Raw genomic sequence first — 20,496 nt, forward strand, 5'->3', positions numbered from 1 at the left:
AAAAGTAATTTGCCACATTTTTTTGAAGACAGATTTTAAAATCTCATTTTTAAAATCAAATTATTTAAAAGCTTGAAGATACACTCCTCATGTGAAAAGAAACGTTCCCTCTTCAGCAGATGAATGTGAAAACATTCTTCTGGAGTCAAACTCTTCACTAGGGCTCTAACAACATCAGACGTTCACTACATGATTATCGTGACATAACTATATCATTGTAAAATCACTAGAAAATTTCAACGACAAAAAAAATAATGCTTGTCAAACTCATGTTTAACTTTGTTCATACTTTGTTGGTAGGTGTTGTGTAGGGAGGTGAGGATAGAGTCTGTAACCATAACTGTACAAAAGCGACATTTTAGATTAATTAATTTAAACAATATCATCATATATGTATTATGAACATGAAATCAATATTTATTTATTTTAATTTCAAGATTATCACCAACACCGGTATGTTTGGACACCACTATTCTGAACTTAAATCATTCTGCACAGAGAAGGTCAAACATCCAACAACAAGCAAAACACATTATTGCTTTCTAGTCTACTGAAAAAGAAACTTCAATATCTCTTCACAATTAGAACACAGTTGCTACTTTCGTCTGTAACCCTAAACAGAAGTTTAACCCCTGAGAAAAGGGATCAATCCCATAGTTGTAGTCGCCATAGTAACCCAAAGATTTTTTCAAAAAAAGGGATTTTGTCATTTGTGGATCTGAAACCTCCAGGGGTCGGGCAAAAGAGAGGGGCTAACCTGGCTGGCATTAAGCCCAGGAGAGGAGCCTTTTGTGTGGGTAAGACATCAGTAACTCTGGGCATAAGAGGGGAGAGACACGGAGCAGCTGGCAACGAGAAACATCCAGCATGACTGACATGAAAATGAGGGAAAGAAAGCGGGACAATAGGACATGGAAATAGAGGACAGTGGGAAAAGTATACACCAGAGAAATTCAGGGAATGAGGAACAAAGGAATGTACTTTGAAGAAGTTTAGAAGATTAAAAGAAAAACACGATGAAACTAGACGGTAAAAAACAAGAAGAGGCAGAAAATGAAGAGTTGAAAAAGGCAAGAGTAAAGGATAGAAATCAAAAAGAGTTGGCGGTTGAGTCAGCCAGTCTCAGATCTGCCAGAACATAAGAAAGTACTTGACTCTGCCCAAGTCCCTCGTTGCAGCACTCGCTCACTTGACACCCAGTCTTTCCTTTCACCTCCTGTCGCCCACAAACAAATACACACTTAATGGAGAGGGTGGAAAAGCCAAGATGGGAGGAGATTGCCTCCATTTCACCATTTGGGCCTCTTAAGATTACCTCAAGCATCATCAATTTAGTGTTTTAATTGGTGATAAAAAGAACTCACACATTCTATAAGGAAACTAAAGCAAAAAAAAAGTATAAGTAAAGTAAAAGCTATACTAAATGTAAAGAGTGGCTTCACCTTTTATCAATAACAATGATCTACAGTATATCAAGTTCAAGTTCATTTTGTCATTTCAACCATTAAATATAAAGCTGACTGAAATATTGTTGAAAAGCATTTGAATCAAATTGTATAAAATATGAATTAATCTGAAACGTAATAAAAAATCTTACTTTAAATTCAAATAAGATACATAAAATCACATGTGATTTAATATTCTGCTGATACATCGGGATAAAATATGTATGTGGTAAACTAAATCAAAATGAAACTTTAGATATGCTGTGTGAGTTGAAAGTACTCATACAGTGCAATGACTATGTTTGTATTTTTCTGACCAGTTATGGACTGGTTTAGAGAGTGATACAGTCAATTGGAGAGCTTTTTAGCAATGGCTTCGATTTATTGAACAACTACAGTGGAATGTTTTAAAACTGGGCTCAGCGTTCGATCATAAGGTCAATTTCTCTACACAGACCACAGGGAGAAAATCAAACACTATGAGAACAAAACAACTACACACAAACAGTACAAACCACCAAACATTTGCATAATGGACCATGAATGATGTTTTGTGCATAATCTTTTCCAGGAAACAGAGCTACAAGATTTTTTGGGGAAATGTAATACTTTGGTTTGATAAATTCATGGAAAATGTCAGGCTAAATTATATGGGCACTCATGAGGAAAACATCAACTCAGTATTCATGTTAGAGTAACAATGAAAACATGTAAGCCTGTATATTGTTCAAAATCATATTTGATTACTTTTTTTTAAAAAAAGTGTGTGTACCATTGAGGCCATTACAAACATACTGAGTGCATTTACTTTTTAATAAAACATCTGGAAAGTAGCTTTTTTTTTATTATTTGAAATTGTGTACTACTTGTGTCTTTCTTGGGCTCTTACTACCACAAACTGACATCAGTAGGATTGGCAGGATGTTAATGAAAAATGCACAACCCTGAGAAATGACATTTATATACAAATAATTTGCAACAGCAAATACGTTTTGAAGGAAAAGAAATGCAGAGTGTATTAAGTTTTCCACTTATGTAATGATGAAATGTTGTTAACTATTGATCTGGTAAGTTGCAAAAATGATAATACTGAACGTACCTATAAAATGATCATCGATAAACTTTCTCTTTTTTTCTGCCAGAATCTTACAATACAGGTTCGGTAAAGATCCTGGTCTTGTTGTCTAAACCTCAAACCATGCGAACCCTCGTCTCTGGAGCTCCTTTGCTTTGTACTCCCACCATCTTTCTAGAGGTAATAGTGGGGACTAGTTTGTTGGTGGACAGGTGTCTCAGCTCACCACACTCAGCTTTTGTGGTTGCTGTTTTTTTTTTTAATCTTATCTCAACACCACCCGTATATACACATTTTTGTATTTCTGTATCGGCCAAAAATGGCAAAAAAAATAGTAGTGAAACAGAGACCTTCAAACATCCCTTTGAAAAAAGTACAGTATTGTTTATAATATGAAGAATTTGCCTTTACTGTTTTTCTACAGTCTGTATCAAACATTTACAAAGTTTCCCTTTGGTTTATACTGTATGTTTGTGAGATGTGAGAAGGGACTTGTATGTCTGATTCATTATTATTGGTTTGGGTTAATTTAGTCATTAATATTGTTGTTCTACGTCTTTTGTTACATTTAAATACTGTTATGTGATTAAAGTGCAGGCAACATATTTGGGGTTCACTTAAAAATCTAAATATGAGTTTTGTTTTTACTAACACTTCAGTCTGTACACCACATTATTATTTTTACTCATCATGCTCATCCCAAGGCTGAAAGCGGGAGTGCTGTCTAGTATCTGAGGTTTGTTTTTGTTGGTCAATGGATAAATTGATTCTGAAAGAAATATATATTTTAAAATGGGTGCTGCAGCCTAGAAAATGTAATCCTCTTCAGTCCTTTGATAAGGTTGTCCATTAGCGTACTCTGTGTTACAGTTTAGCTTGTTCTATCATCACCTTGGTTACATTTGAATTTCGTTGATTCCGTTTTCTTTTGTTTAACTAGGTTGCAAAGGGACATTTGTTAATTTCCTTTTCCAGAGGCAGTTGTTTAACACTGCCTCATATTCAGAAAATAAGTTAGACAGCAGCCTACAAGGATCATCCCCATGCTCCAGTATCCAAACAGGACAACTCTGTATGTAGATCAACGTCCTTATCTTTTTTCATCAATCTTCATGGATCAAATATTTCTCATTATAAATCTATTTACTTTATAAGACACTGAGTGATAAAGATGATCACTGCAGGCCTTCAGAATAATCCACTAAATCCACCAAAACGCATTAGTTTTAATCAAACTCTCAATGAGGCATGTCCTAAAGCAGTGGACTGACTGAGCAACATTGGGCATTGATATTCTTTTCTCTATGAATTCTGAGTCACTAACAAGCATGTCGCTCATTGAGAGCATGGTGATGTGCATACAAGGGATTTTATTTGGCACCTTACAGAGTTATATCGTTCTTTGTCAGAATCATCTTCACAGAGCAGCTATTGGATGTTATGAACACAACTGTGCTGGGTTTTTCCTAAGACTGAGGAGGGACTAACTGCATTATTCAGCAGCATTTGCTTGTAATATCAGATGGTATGGAAGATGTGTACATGAAAGGTTTTTAAGGATTTTTAGCCATACTAGGGGAATATCTAGAAACACGAGAGTTCCCCAGAGAATGCATCCTGCTGACGTTGATGATCCTCCATGAGGTGGAATTTTTAGTTCTTTACTGGAATGTGTCAACAACATACAACTGTATGGTTTGCTGTGAAACATGGTACAGATATTTATGGTCTCCAGGGGATGAATTATAAAACCTTTTTTCGACTGACTTCATCGATTCAAGTTTTTGTGCAACCCTTTGGTTTATGACTGGGTACCTGCAAAAGCCTGAGCTGTACTTTGTATTTAGTGCTAATTATTAAATGTCAGCATGCTTACACGCTAAATTAAGATGGCAAACATTGTGAACGTTATGCTTGCTAAACTCCAACATTATTTACATTATCATTGGCGTCTTAAAAAATAATAGGAACAATTTACAATCTAAACACCACTACAAACTATAGCCTTAAATACAGTTAAATAACCAACAAAGCTCTGACGGTCTCAACACAAACTGAATATAATAAGTATCAAAGTCCATCCCTATTATGTCATGATAATGAGAGCACATAACTAGGACATACATGCATATTGTAATACAAACATCTAGCTGTGGATGCACAGGTAATGATGTGTGCATTTTCACTAAATACTGTTTGATCCCTGAGAGGAATGTACTTTGTTTATGCATGAGTTATCTGCTTTATGCTGGTGGGTATGAGATGGCTTTGCTTGGCACTGATCATGCCACATGGAACAAGACAATTCTGGATAGCCGGACGGGAGTGATTGCCGCATTTCATTTCCTGTTTGTCCCGAGCAAGGCAGAACAGCTAGAAAGGATTATGTCTGCTGTCTGTTGACTCAAAGTGTTGCATGATTGTCCTTGGTAGATTGTAAAAAGGATTGGAAGAGAAGCATAAAAATATTTAGGGACTGTGATAGAATTTCATATCCAGCCTCCAAACTCATCAAATCATCAACTTAAACCACCACCAGTTCACAAAGGATCATCCTCTTTTCATAATAGCAAAAATCATTGCAATACTATGCCTTTCTTCTGGTGCAGCTTTGGGTATGTTGTTCCAAACTAACCGAGTGGGAAATCACCAACAGGATCATCAATACTACTAGCAAGCACATACATTCTGTGTTTTCAGCACATGAAAGTGTTTTACACACTGAGAGCTAATACAAATGTTTGGGGTGGCACTGACATTTGTGAGCGTAAAAACAATTCCTGCTGGTCTATCATCCTCTGTGTGTAAGCCTCCTTGTGCAAAACAAGTTGTCGCTGGGTAAAAACATTAATCGGGCCTGACCTCATTAATGTGTTTTATTTTTTTAAAGAGTGGCATGGTTAAGATAAAACAAAAGGGAACGAGGCTATTCAAAGTGTTAACTCTAACCAATTTAATTTAAATTCTGGAGCACAATGCAAAACTCAAGAAAAGAAGGAAACAAACTTTTACAAGGAAGGTATGCAAAAAAATATAAATTAGAGTATTTCTTTCCTGGAATTTATGAATTACATATATTACCTACTTATTTTTTCTCAACACCAATATTTACTACTTAACTATATCAAAATTACCTCAAATATGACAAAATAAGGCACAACATATCTCGCAGTACTAATGTTCTTGGCGTGAGAATGATCTGTCACACAGAACAGACATCATGTGCTGTGGTATATGATAAGAATAAATCTGCAGAACAGAGACTCTTGAAGTGGCAGAATGGGAACATGGTCATTTTCCACATGAGTGCACCCCTTATTGGCAGTCACACACCCTCCAGTCGTGCCTACTTAGTTCCGCCTACCTTTTGCAGGCTCAATCCCATCAGGAAATTGATTCCAATTTACTTTGTGTCCATGACGACTTTAAGCCGTCTAGGTTCATTGCCTCTGTCCCTAACATGCTGGAAGTGTCCACCCACTGCAGATTAAAGACTATGCTATGCCTTCTGCAGAGATTCATGTGTGCGATGCAATGTGTGTTGGGTTGTAGAAGTGGTTCTCTTCTTGGTTGTCTAAGACTGGCTAGTGCTTTACCCCCCTCCCATTCACCCCTCTAGTGGTAAACATGACCCTGCAGTCTGCCACCCCCGTCGTGTTCAGGTCTTCGGCTATGATCACTAAAACATTTCCTTCATATGTTAAGCATTCACAGCAACACATTGATATATCTATTTCTGTCAACTAAAGAGCTTCTTTGGTTTTGACTGTGATGTTTAGCTGGGCGTGATGATTCGGTCAAATCAGCCACAATGACTGAAAACGCCGCTGTGTGTGCTCAGGGCCTTTGACATTTCACACATCTGTAGAATTATATGCTGTTAACATATTTTCTCTTTGAATATGCAGCTCATGTGAGACTGACCTTTTACTGCAGGAGGCTCCGTGTGCCTGTTCTGGTCTCAGTTGTCTGGTTTGAGCGAAGTATAACATACATAATGATTCATTTAAATGACTTAAACACCGATGGACCACCCACACACGCCTTGGTCTGATTAAACCTCATCTGAGGATTGTGAAGGGAGCTGTGAGCACTAACTAGATCCATGTTGGTTGCTATAAAAATTTAAATGTTTGGGGAGTGGCAATGGAGGGCGTCAGTGAAATAAAATCTGCATAACTGTCAAGGGAGCAGAAAGTGCAACACAGTAGCACGGAGCTCTAAGATACTGGCTCAAATACTTCACTTCAGATCAAGTGGATGCAAGCCTGCGGTCAATGATACCCTCAGAACATCGAGTGCATGGCATGTCAGACATCTATTCAACAACACATTGTCTCACATGATCACATACTCACTCAAATTCACAGCCACTGAGCCAGTATTTGGCAGAGAAACCTAACAATATATAAAAACAGCCCCCACATCTCCATCTCTATGTCCATGTTCAACCCCTTCCACATAAATTAATCACATAGTGTTTATTTTAATCTGTTGATTTTAAGGCTAGCCATCTGGAAGAGCCTGGCAGTGTTTGTGTGTGTGTGTGTGTGTGTGTGTGTGTGTGTGTGTGTGTGTGTGTGTGTGTGTGTGTGTGTGTGTGTGTGTGTGTGTGTGTGTGTGTGTGTGTGTGTGTGTGTGTGTGTAGTACATCAGGACTATGTCCATCTATTATGAAAAGTGAAACAAGTGTGCGCACAATGCAGATGACATACTTTTTAAGCACGAGACAATGGGTGCTCGGCTATCTTTGCTTTCACGTATATACAGACCATCTGACCCACATCGTAAGCTCGTCGGAGGGAGATGCATTAGCCATGGTCAAAAACTCCCACACGTACATGTCACCGTGGGTCAGTTGTCTCCACTGACACACTAAGCAAGCCAAAAATGCATTTAATCAGTAACAAATGCAGAGACAAATTTCAATTATACAGCTCATATGCTTGTGCACAAGCAAGCACAGATGGGAAATACAAACCTAAGCTCCAAACAATATCCCACCAACCATGACCCACTCAACAAATAAAGAGAAAAGTGTGTTTTTTTATTTTATTTCCACAACCATAAGATTTTTTCTGCTGCTTCAACTTTTTGAGGCAACTGGGAAATATAACTCACAGTAACACAAACAGTTTCCTCTCCATCAATATTTTAATAATCCACATAAGTGTACCAGCTATACATTTTCATTTTTGACACCTATTCTGAGTACACCACCCTCCGAATATTCTGTATTGTTAGTATTACTACTGGTAGAACAGTACTTGAATGTGTACATTATTATTGTAGCTTAGGATAGGCTTCTAACACTGCAAAATACAAAAATGGGTTCTGACAATCAATACTAATTGCCCTGTCACTCCTTATCTCAGATATGTTGTTTGGCTGCCACTCATGCCTCTCAACTCATGTAAAGCAAAGTTAAAATGGCAGCCTTTTTGTTGTATAACTACAATGTAATTAGCTGTCAGAGCTCAGCAGGTTTTGTTATTGAAGCAGAGTCTGAAACATACAAGAGGAAAGTCTGTCTTCACTTGTAACAACCTGATATTTAAAGAGTTAATTTCTCCCTTTGTGCTCTGCATTTTGGTTTTTTATTAAAAGTATAGTTTCTTTTAATTTACCCGTCATGGCAAAAATACATTTAATGGAACTGTTGATGTTTTTTAATCTGCCCTGTTGATATTTGCACGTTCAAATTTTAATTCGATTGTTGTCTTTCTAGATATTGAATGTCTGAAGCCAACCCTTAGGTCAGGATGATGCTACACCATGTGCAGATGTGCTGCTAGCTACCCAGTCCAACAATAGTCTGCCCCCAGGGGGGGTTTTGGCCTGGCGCTGCCCTGGCCCTGAACTGGCACAGGTCGGTGACTGAGCGCTTAGTCAGACACGAAGATCCAAATAGTTCACCTCTCGGGAGAGTCTGTGCACATTAGCATGGATTAAACGAGCAGACAAGTAAAAGACTTGTTTCAACAGATGATGTTTGCTTGTAAAGTTAGACTATTGTTCAAAGTGGATATTACATAACAATAAACGATTTGGCAATGTAACTGCTGACATTTCACTTACATTCTTCTTGACAGATAAATTAACTTACAGTTGTGATTTCAACCTTGTTTGTCAAAATTACATAACAGGAAATCCGATCTGACGATGCAAATATACATTGCAAAACAATTACATTAAGATTGGCTATGATTGGATAATGTGGCTGTTCGTTGGAAGGTGTGGAATGGGAATTTTATTTAGCCATTTTTAACTCAACTGACCCAAGCTGAACTCATAAACAAGATGATTGTTGACTATGAGTGATGCTTGAAGTTTTAGCTGAAACATATCTAATTTAATTATGAACAGATCTTAGCAAACTACAATGGTTTTATTTCCTCACAGCACATTTACCTACATAATCCTTAACCATATTCTTTAACATTTACTTGATTAAACTTAACACGTGGGTAAAGGTTTCTCATGATGACCTGATAAACAGTTGATATAATCTTATTATCTTTCTTCATGTATTAATGACAAATCATTCCTCACATAATATGCATCTACAACATTTTATTGGTGAGCCTTTTATAATTTATTTAATTTTAATTTAGCAATCTCATCCTTGTGAAACTCCCACTGTGTTGCCTGGTGAAAGAGGCAGAGTGCTGCACAAAAACAAAATGGACAAACAAACCGACCAAGAAATACAAAACCAACTACAGCTCCTACTGGGCAGCTCCTCCTTAGCACCAAATGAGCATAAGTAAAAATTAAAACTTCTGTTTCACTTAAATACGATATTCAACCTTTACTGCCAGCTAAGAAATGTAAAAGTTATGGTACTTTTAGGGGAGTTATACTTTTAATTAAATTAAATGAAATTAAAACTTAACTTTCAACTCACTTAGAAAGTACAGCGAAGGATGCTTAGTCTAAAACGATACACCTACGTTTTTTTATTGCTTTAAAGATTGTTGGGATGGCACCAATGCTTGAGAGTTAGAACGAGTTAGAGGAGAGGCCTGATGACTAGCAGCTAAAATGATGAATAAGCTTTGAATCCAAAGTATTACGAGAACATGGTGAGCCTGCCAAGCTCTCAGTATGCTTCTCCTCAGAGAGAGAGAGAGAGAGAGAGAGAGAGAGAGAGAGAGAGAGAGAGAGAGAGAGAGAGAGAGAGAGAGAGGCTAGTAGCTAGTGATGGTAAAAGTATTTATTTTTGCATTCTGTCACAGTATTAAGTTACATAAGAAGTTGACTAAGGACTAACAATAAGTGACAAAATGCCAGAGTTAATAAAATGGATTAATCATTGTGAAAGAGATACAAAAAATATAGAGTGACAGACATATAGAGAGACAAAGATAGAGAGAGAAAGAGGATAGCCACACAGAGTCGGATTGTAATGAATGGGATTTTGGTCATTTCATGGTGCAGCAGTGTCTCCATGGCCTACATTCTGCCAGCTGGCAACAACCAACTGCATGCATGATTATGCACCCCACACACTCACACACACACACACACACACACACACACACACACACACACACACACACACACACACACAGAGACACACACACATGGATCAGATGAGACAGTAGTGGGGCAGGATTTCCATTGGGAAAGATGAAAACAGTTCACATCCATTAAAATAACTAAGCACACTGTTCCTTTGTTGTTGCTTTTTTCCTTTTCTGCCATAGCATCCTATGAAATTAACTTTTGCATCAACTGTGATTACAATTACTACACGTACGTTATAGATTTAAAAAGCCTGTCACCCCACAACTAAAATAACTACTTGCTTGTATAATCTTTAAGTGTGAGTGAGGATCCCCTCATGCGAGCCTTGTAATGGTTTCCTGCTTGGGTCCAATCTGATACCACTGTCCCACTTTCATCCACAGAAGCATAAAACTAATTTTAAAGTTTCATGAAGCAGATTAGCCTAGTTCAGCCAAGCGGTGTTAACCGGAATGGTTAAGTGAACGGCTGATGATGTAATTGTCATTCTCATAACCCAGAATGGAACTATGTGAATAAGGAAAAGGAAAGTTGATGGTACTGGGAATGGGAATGGGTTGTGGTTGGGGAGGGTGAAAAAGGATGTGCGTGTCACTGTGTGCTGATGTGAAGGGTTTGTGCATATGTGTGTACAAAAAGTTGGGGTCGTGCTGTAAGTAATCTACTGAATGGGTCCATTGAAAAGGAACTGTGAGAAATTCAGCTCAGCAAGAGTAAAAATACACAAAAGTTGACAGATTACCAGCACACACAGAGTGTAACAGAGACATGAAAATGAATATCATCAATTATTAAAGGACAAAGAAAAGAAACAAGGTGGAAGAAGAGCAGGAAGAAAAAATGAGCAGAAATGAGCAAAAAAGACAGGTGGAACGGTGAAGAAGCCGAGGTAGAGAGTGCAACAGAACAAACAGGGAGTCCCATCATCAAACAGCATCCGCAACAGAAAACCAACCATTTCACAACAAATTTGCTTCTTTGCATCATGCAACTTCCAAAATACACTCATGTGCAGTGAGTACAGTCAAGAATGATAACACAAACATAGTACTCACCTAGTCTAGGCTGCCCTTATGGCTTGCACAGAGTAGCATAACTCCAGCACACACCACCACCACAACTGCCACCACCACCAACGTGAAACTACGAGTGAGAGCAAATATAAGTAGAAGGAGAAGGAGCACTCGAAGGTGGAGAGAAGAAAAATAGATTCCCAAACAACTGTGTGTGTGTGTGGGTGTGTGTGTGTGTGTGTGTGTGTGTGTATGTGTGAGTTGGGTGGGTGTGTGTCTGTGTGTGAGGGGAGATCCACTCCAGCAGCGAAGTGTATGAGAGAGCTCCGTCTCTCTCTCTTTCTCTCTGGCAACTGTGACGCGTCAGGGTTTCATCCAGACCCCTCCTTCTCCTCCACTCTGTCTTTCCCTCATTCGCTCTACCAATCCCTCTCTCTTTCCCTCTCTAATCCCTCACTTCCACAGTCGCCCCACCTCCAGACCCAAAGACTGATAAAGACTTAGTGCTGCGAGCCTGGCAAACACAAACATGTGACAGTATGTATATGGCAAGTTGACTTGTGTTCTTACAGTTGCCATTTTTAGATTTGTTTGACCCTCGCAAATTGTTGATTTGCCATTAGACTACTACACGTCCTTTTACTTTTTAATGCAATTTTGATTTAATTATTTTGTACAACATTATGTTCACTATTATATTTATGTTCATCCTGTTTTCACATGTCTACTTAACTTCATCTTTTTTTGTGGACTAAAATATGTGTACTTAATATAACAGTATTAAAATAAAGAACGTGTCCTAAATAAAACATAGCTTATAAATAGAAAAGTTTCCTGATTTAAATGAGAAAAAAATATTTAACCAAAATAAATGTTAATTAACTTACCAGTGGAGCTGTAGTCGTTTTGTGTGGGCACTTTAAGATGCTTCTTCCTCCCTAGCTCTTCCCCAAGTAGGTAGTACCATCCTTGAACCTCCTACAGCACAAACACAAAGAGTGACTGTCTGTGTGCGTGTGCGTGTGTGTGTGTGTGTCAGGAGCATGCACGAGTATGCCTGACTTCAAGCTTTGGGATTCAACTTTATGAAAACTAAATTTAAAATGAAATTCTCTACGTGAGCATAAACATGTACAGAAGCACACACACACAAAGATGCAAAACGCACGTGCACACGCACATACACACACACACACACACACACACACACAAACCTAATTTGCTTGCTCCTCCAGGGCTGCAAACACTGAACATACACACACTCACTACTAACAATGCTTTAGCTTATTCCAGCAGCTGATGCCTCCACTTCTGCCCTGTGAGCCAGATGGTGTGTGTGTGAGTATTTGTGTGGCGTGTGTGTGCATGCACATGTGTGTAATTGCAACTACTGTATTGTACGTGTGTTACATAAAGTCATGTAGAGGGGGGTCAGATTTTAATCCTGATGATTTTGTATTCGGTCTTGCAAACAGGACAACACTGTTATAAGCTCTGCTGTTATTTTACTCTGTGTCACACATTTATTGCAGCACACACGCACACACAAACACACACACATACACACACACACACCCAGGGCAAGCCTCTTCTTTTGTACTACATAATGTGATGCCATGGACAGTGACAATAATCTCCATTTTAAAAGCATCTTATCTGAGTGGACAGATTTCTGCAGGCTGTTGGACTTGTATGGGGGGAGGACAGGCTGGGGACTTGTATAGAAGATGGGGGAGGGGAGGGCATATGTCCTGAAAGTCAGGGATGGATTTACGCTATCGTTCAATATTACTGTGCACATGTGACAAAGGGGGGAAGAGTGGCACAAAGAGAGCGGTAAGTCAGGAGGGAGACAGATGAGAGAGATGAAAAGAAAAAGCAGGAGATGAAAGAGAAGTAAAAAGCACAAAATGGCAAAAGGATGCAAACAAATGACAAGATGTGACAAGCTAGCAGAGTAGGTAACAAAAATAACCAGAAAAGCTCCAAATGCTTCTGAAATAAAGGAACACATTGGAGACAAACAGAAAGGGATGGGTTTGAAAGGAGGGCTGAATGAAAAGAAAAACAGAAAAGAAGACCAGATGTGGTGAAGAGAAATAACTCCCTCTGACTCTAAGCTAAATCTCCCTCATTAGCACATTAAGCCAATTAAATATTTATTGAGATAAATAGAGGAAGGAAGCCATAAGCCTGACTAAAGTATCATTTCTCCTTGTTGTTCATCTTCCTCACTGATGTGGACGTTAATTGAAACTACAAAAAACACTTACTGTGCTGAGAGAGAACAATTTGCAGCTGTGTTCATGTTTGTTGTCCTCATTTTATTTCTTAACACTAAATTAATAGTTTGTCTCAACTTCTCAGCCAGCCTGAGACAGAAAAAACAAGAAATGCCTAAAGCTTAGGGAAAAATAGTCAAAACGATGATTTTAACACAAGAAGCAGAGATGGTTTTTACTGCATTTTTCCTATAAAAGCTTCTTTTTTCTGTAGTGATTTGAATATCATGTGATGTGAACCATAATGTCAACCGGCACATGCATATTTTGTACTTCACAAAAAGCCCTAATTGTAGGGTTCTTGAGACAAAATGCTACATTGGTAAAGGGCTGAAGAGTGCAATAACTGACAAGTACAGAAACAGACAATTGAAAAGGTTTTCTCAACTTTGCTGTAACCACAATGGGCACAAAGGTTTCCTTCCTCCGATTTCAAAATGTGACCTTAAAATACACACAGATGCATGCAAAATGATGTAATAACACTTAAATGTTCAAGTGCTGAGGCATTGCATACCAGACATTTGCAGTGGTCACTGCACTAACCACTAAAACGTGGGCTGTTTTTTAAACTGTGAATATGTGGTAGACCGCAAGAGGAAAATATGCACATATGGAAAGGCAATGGAAAAACAGTTGGATAAATTGAAGTTAATAATGAAACTGTGACAGGAAAGAGCTAAGAAAAGCAGCTATGAGGATAAACTGTAGAGTGGAGGAGAATCTGTTCTAAGCAAAGGAGCAGTGCTGAGCTCTTGGACCTCACCTGGGACAGTTTGTGAAGGCTAAGGGCTGGGTTCTTTATAATAGGATGTAGGTGTGTGGGATGAAGCAGTGTCCCCCTTATTGTGTCGTGTTGAGGGATAGCAATGCCTGACGGTTGGGCTGTCAGTCGGTCCACCACTTTTTTCCTGACTGAAATATCTTCACAGCTATTGGATGACATTTTCTACAAACTTTCATGTCCACCTCGGGATTAATTGTAATCACTTTGATGATCCCTTATTTTTTAATCTGGCACCATCATCAGGTCAACATTTCAATAAGAACAATAATTTGGTTTTTGACAAAATACTTGCAAAAGTAATGACAACTACAGCTCCCACAGCGCTAAAAATAGCCATAGACTCATACTCTTGTTTTAGCATCTGTGAGTATTCAGTGCTCACATCAGTTAGTCAAGCACAGTGGCCAGAGGTCCAGTAGGAAAACGCACAGTTCGTGTGATGAGAACATGATGTGCTGTGTTTCTGACAGCTCAAACGCAGGCTGACAAAAGGAATCGACTTTGGGCTTTTTTCTCTTGCCATAGAAAAATATTCAGTGAGTCTTGTTGCAATTGCAGTATCAGTGATAACAAAAGATAAAATGTTCTAATATGATGCACTAAAGCCTCCCCCGATAAAATGTTTTCTAGTATGATGCACTACACGTTTATAATTTCCGCATATAAAACATTGCCTTCATGTAAAGATTCATGTTAGTTTGGAAGATTTACAGAATCATAATTGTCAATGTGCAACATCGTCTGATCTACATTGTAATTTAAAAAAATCTATCCTCAGTTTAGTTAAAGAAAGACATGAGATTCAGTGAGACTATACTAAGGAATGCATGTGTGTTCATGTGCGTGTCCAATAACATTTCATCACAGAGAGTGACTCAAACTGTGTATTACTCCAGTGACTGGAGGCAACGCTGCTGCACTGTAACACTGGTAACCCCAAAGTGTTTCCTCTCAACTATTGAGGTCACTGGAATTCATTCACTCTGAACTAAACTTGTAGATTCATGGTCTAATGGATGGACGGACACACACACACACACACACACACACACACACACACACACACACACACACACACACACACACACACACACACACACACACACACACACACACACACACACACACACACACACAGTGATGGACACACACACAGAAAGATTTAAAGTTGAAAAGGGCCATGTGTATATTGTTTACAGAATGTAAATCTGTGTTTAAACTTACCTTGTCTGGATCCATAAGGGAGCGCACACCAAAGCTCATGCAACCCATCAGATCACTCATCCTGTTGATACAGAGAGAGAAGCACACAGAGAATAATTAAGTAGGATGAAAATAAAAAATCAATAAATACCCCGAAGTAAAGCCGATGTGTCATCTAACTCAGGTCTGACATCTGAAATGTGTTTTTTATCCTCTAAAAGCGTTAAATCCCACAGACGACACTAAAAATATAAACAAATCAATGTGATGTTTTAATGGTGTTTTTCATCCAAGTGTCAGTTTTTGTCAAACATAAAATCGTCCCAAGTTACCATGCAGACTTATTTATTACAAAGAAGGTTGATCCCCTGAGTGAAATCTCTGTTGCTAAAAGCAAAATAAAACATAATGAAGAAAGACAAAACAATAATAAAAAGTTTAAAGGAGTAAAATGTGATACTTGGGAAATATATTTAATTAATGTGTCAACATTCTGACATAGGACAAATATATAATCAGAGTTAGAGCAGAGTTATGGGACTGTGTGCGCGGTGGTGTTTAATTATGCATAGATGAGAAAAATGAGAAAAACAGTTCTCGACAACCCCCCAGCTGGACAGCTGCTGATTCTGTTTTGAGGGCAAACTTGCTGTCAGCACAAATGAACACCTGAAATGTTTCCTGGCTGTACTCAGTTAAGTGACCCAGTGACCGAAAGAACTCAACTGCATTGACAGAATGCGGTGAAGACAATATTGAGTTTATAAAAGCTCGCTCTAACAGAACTTCCAGCTAGCGCCTCTGTGAAGCTATACTTAGGCAGAGTGGTGCTTTGAGTTAAGGCATGTTAATAGTTTTTAAATGGCAACGTTAACATGCTGATGTCAAGCAGGCACATTGTATATTAGCATGAGAGCATGCTAACATTTAAGAATAAGAACTAAACACAATGTACAGATGAGACTGATGGGAAAGTAGAAAAAACAAAGTATTGGATTGGAAAATAAATAATATAAATATAACGGCTAATCCAATGGATTCTTTGTTACAAAAAATACTGTGTATTGTGTTTTGTTTCCTTTTTAAAGTTCAATGGTCAAACTCTGTCAAGCCTTCAGCCTTCCACCACTATGGATAACAATTCTGTGAAGCTGGCAGAAGTCCACATTAGACTTGATAATAATAGGAGATGATTAAGCTGGGGGAAACAGAAAATTACACTGTGATACAGAGTGTTCATCTAAACTGCTCTTCCTGTCATCAGCTTTAACCCTTAACTATGAACATAAGCAATACTTATACTCCTCCAATGAATCGCCACCTTATCGTGGTGGAGGGGTTTGTGTGCCCCAGTGATCCTGAGAGCTGTGTTGTCGGGGGCAATAGCTCCTGGTAGGGTCTCCCAAGGCAAAGTGGTCTCGGGGGAGGGGTCAGACTAAGAGCGATTCACCAAACCTCAATGAATCGGACGATACAAGGTTGTGGCACCTCGCCCGGAATAGGGAAACCGGGGCACCCTCCTGGAGCCAGACCTGGTAGGGGAGCTCGCCGGCGGCGTCTGGTGGCCGGGCCTTGGCACATGGGGCCCGGCCGGGCCCAGCCCGAAAAAGCTACATCGTGCCGCCACCCTGTGGGCCCACCACCCGCAGGGATAGGCATTGGGGTCGGGTGCAATGTGAGCTGGGCGGCAGGCTGGGGCGGAAACCTGGGCGTGCTGACCCCCGGCATCACAGACTAGCTCTAGGGACGTGGAATGTCACCTCTCTGGCGGGGAAGGAACCGGAGCTGGTGCGGGAGGTGGAACGCTACCAGCTAGATATAGTTGGGCTCACCTCCACGCATAGCACCGGTTCTGGAACCAAACTCCTGGAGAGGGGCTGGACTTTTTCCTTTTCCGGAGTTGCCCAGGGTGAGAGGCGCCGGGCGGGTGTGGGGATACTCACAAGCCCCCGGCTGAGCGCCGCTGTTCTGGAGTTCTCCCCGGAGAACGAGAGGGTCGCCTCTCTGCGACTGGGAATCGCAGGAGGAAAGTCTCTGACTGTTGTTTGTGCCTATGCACCAAACGGCAGTTCGGAGTACGCGGCCTTCTTGGAGTCCTTGGGTGGTGTTCTGGAAAGGGCGCCGACTGGGGACTCCATAGTTCTTCTGGGAGACTTCAACGCTCACGTGGGTAACGACGGAGAAACCTGGAGGGGTGTGATTGGGAGGAACGGCCTGCCCGATCTGAACCTGAGTGGTGCTTTGTTGTTGGACTTCTGTGCTAGTCATGGACTGTCCATAACAAACACCATGTTTGAGCATAGGGAGGTTCATAAGTGTACTTGGTACCAGAACACCCTAGGCCAAAGGTCTATGATCGACTTTGTAGTTGTGTCATCAGACCTGCGGCCGTATGTCTTGGACACTCAGGTGAAGAGAGGAGCAGAGCTGTCAACTGATCACCACCTGGTGGTGAGTTGGATCAGGTGGCGGGGGAGGCTGCCGGACAGACCCGGTAAACCCAAACGTGTAGTGAGGGTGAACTGGGAACGTCTGGCTGAGGATCCTGTCCGAAAGGTCTTCAACTCCCACCTCCGGAACAATTTCTCGTGCATCCCGGGGGAGGCTGGGGACATGGAATCCGAGTGGGCCATGTTCAAATCCTCCATTGTGGAAGCTGCTGCTAGGAGTTGTGGTCGCAAGGCGATCGGTGCCTGTCGTGGCGGCAATCCAAGAACGTGAAGGAGGCCGTCAAGCTGAAGAAGGAGGCCTTTCAGTCTTGGTTGGCCGAGGGGTCTCCTGAATCAGCAGGCAGGTACCGGTTGGCCAGAAGGGCTGCAGCTGCGGCGGTTGCGGACTGGGGATATTGTCGAATGGTGGAAAGAACACTTTGAGGAACTCCTGAACCCGACCAACACGTCCTCTGTGGAAGAGGCAGAGTCTGAAGACTCAGGGGAAGTCTCGTCCATATGCCTGGCGGAGGTCGTTGAGGTAGTTAAAAAGCTCTTCAGCGGCAAAGCGCCAGGAGTGGATGAGATTCGACCGGAGATGCTAAAGGCTCTGGACATTGTTGGGCTGTCTTGGTTGACACGTCTCTTCACTGTCGCGTGGAAGTCGGGTACAGTGCCTGTGGAGTGGCAGACCGGGGTGGTGGTTCCCATTTTCAAAAAGGGGGACCGGAGAGTGTGCTCCAATTATAGGGGTATCACACTGCTCAGCCTCCCGGGAAAGTTTACTCCAGGGTGCTGGAAAGGAGGCTCCGTCCGATTGTCGAACCTCAGATTCAGGAGGAGCAATGCGGATTCCGTCCTGGACGTGGAACAGCGGACCAACTCTTTACCCTTGCAGGTCTGTTGGAGGGTGCATGGGAGTTTGCTCATCCAGTCTACATGTGTTTTGTGGACTTGGAGAAGGCCTTCGACCGTGTCCCTCGGGGAGTCCTGTGGGGGTACTGCGGGAATATGGGGTACCTGGTTCGTTACTACGAGCCATTCGGTCCTTGTATGACCAAAGTGAGAGCTGTGTCCGGATACTCGGCACAAAGTCGAGCTTGTTCCCAGTGCGTGTTGGCCTCCGCCAGGGCTGCCCATTGTCACCAATCCTGTTTGTGATTTTCATGGACAGGATTTCAAGGCGCAGCCGGGGGAGGAGAGTTTCCGGTTTGGGGACCTCAGAATCGCATCCCTGCTTTTTGCAGATGATGTGGTTCTGTTGGCTTCTTCAGAACGTGACCTTCAACACGCACTGGGGTGGTTTACAGCCGAGTGTGAAGCGGTCGGGATGAGAGTCAGTACCTCCAAGTCTGAGGCCATGGTTCTCTTCCGGAAAACGGTGGATTGCACCCTCTGGGTTGGGAGTGAGTCACTGCCCCAAGCGAGGGAGTTCAAGTATCTCGGGATCTTATTCACGAGTGAGGGTAAAATGGAGCGGGAGATGGACAGGCGGTTCGGTGCAGCGTCAGCAGTGATGCAGGCGTTGTACCGGACCGTTTTGGTGAAGAAGGAGCTGAGCCGAAAGGCAAAGCTCTCGATTTACCAGTCCATCTACGTTCCAACCCTCACCTATGGTCATGAGCTTTGGGTAGTGACCGAAAGAATGAGATCGCGAATACAAGCGGCCGAAATGAGCTTCCTTCGTAGGGTGGCTGGGCTCAGCCTTAGAGATAGGGTGAGGAGCTCAGACATCCGGAGGGAGCTCGGAGTAGAGCCGCTGCTCCTTCGCGTCGAAAGGGGCCAGCTGAGGTGGCTCGGGCATCTGATCAGGATGCCTCCTGGACGCCTCCCTTTAGAGGTTTTCCAGGCACGTCCAACTGGTAAGAGGCCCCGGGGTAGACCCAGAACACGCTGGAGAGATCATATATCTCGTCTGGCCTGGGAACGCCTCGGGGTTCCCCAGGAGGAGCTGGAAAGTGTTGCTGGGGAGAAGGACGTCTGGAGGACCCTCCTTAGCTTGCTGCCCCCGCGACCCGGCCCCGGATAAGCGGAAGGAGATGGATGGATGGATGGATGGATGGATGGATGGATGGATAAGCAATACTTGGTTTTGACTAACACTGCTAGGAATGCTCCACTCTTGGCTACAGCAGCACCTTGGCCAATGTTCTGTGGTGTTTAAGAGAATTTGCTGAAGAGGCACTGCTACCTACAACTTCTACACAGCAGAGGGTAGAGTTAAATAAGCACATTTTCGTTTCATTTGAAGCTGGACTAAACTTAAAATTGCCACTGAGGGGGTAAAGATCACCCCTGCATAGACCACATGGTTCAATAGCTGGTTGTGGTGCTCCCATTGTTGTCTTAGACATCAAGAGCTGCTTCTACAGTTTATGCAGAAATACATATAACCGTATTAAGATAATCCCTTGTACTATGTGGCCACTCTGTACAGCCTAGTGTTTCATAACTACAGCAACTTCAATTGCATTACATTCAATTTCGTACACAGAGCAGCATCTGTTCTCCACCTAACCATTAAATCAGGGCTTGTAACAGACCTGGCAGTTTCATCTCATAGCTGACATTTGGGGTTATTATCTCTGCCCTCTTACATCTGCGTGAGTGAGTGACGGTGTGCATGTGTGTGTGTGTGTGTGTGTGTGTGTGTGTGTGTGTGTGTGTGTGTGTGTGTGTGTGTGTGTGTGTGTGTGTGTGTGTGTGTGTGTGTGTGTGTGTGTGTCTGTCCA

The 20,496-nt window shown here is 41.5% G+C and overlaps 1 protein-coding gene across 1 annotated transcript in view; it reads right to left on the reverse strand.

The window, feature by feature from the left end:
• Positions 1-20,496, reverse strand: part of LOC129102801 (regulator of G-protein signaling 3-like) — a 44,445-nt gene that overhangs the window by 14,907 nt on the left and 9,042 nt on the right. Inside the window, exons 6-7 of the mRNA XM_054613071.1 lie at positions 15,357-15,417; positions 11,951-12,041 (exon numbers count right to left, since the gene is read on the reverse strand). Of these exons, the coding sequence (XP_054469046.1) occupies positions 11,951-12,041; positions 15,357-15,417 (152 nt within the window). The remainder of the gene's footprint in view (positions 1-11,950; positions 12,042-15,356; positions 15,418-20,496) is intronic.

The sequence above is a fragment of the Anoplopoma fimbria genome, chromosome 14 (genome assembly GCF_027596085.1).
Source record: "Anoplopoma fimbria isolate UVic2021 breed Golden Eagle Sablefish chromosome 14, Afim_UVic_2022, whole genome shotgun sequence".
NCBI classification, from domain to species: domain Eukaryota; kingdom Metazoa; phylum Chordata; class Actinopteri; order Perciformes; family Anoplopomatidae; genus Anoplopoma; species Anoplopoma fimbria.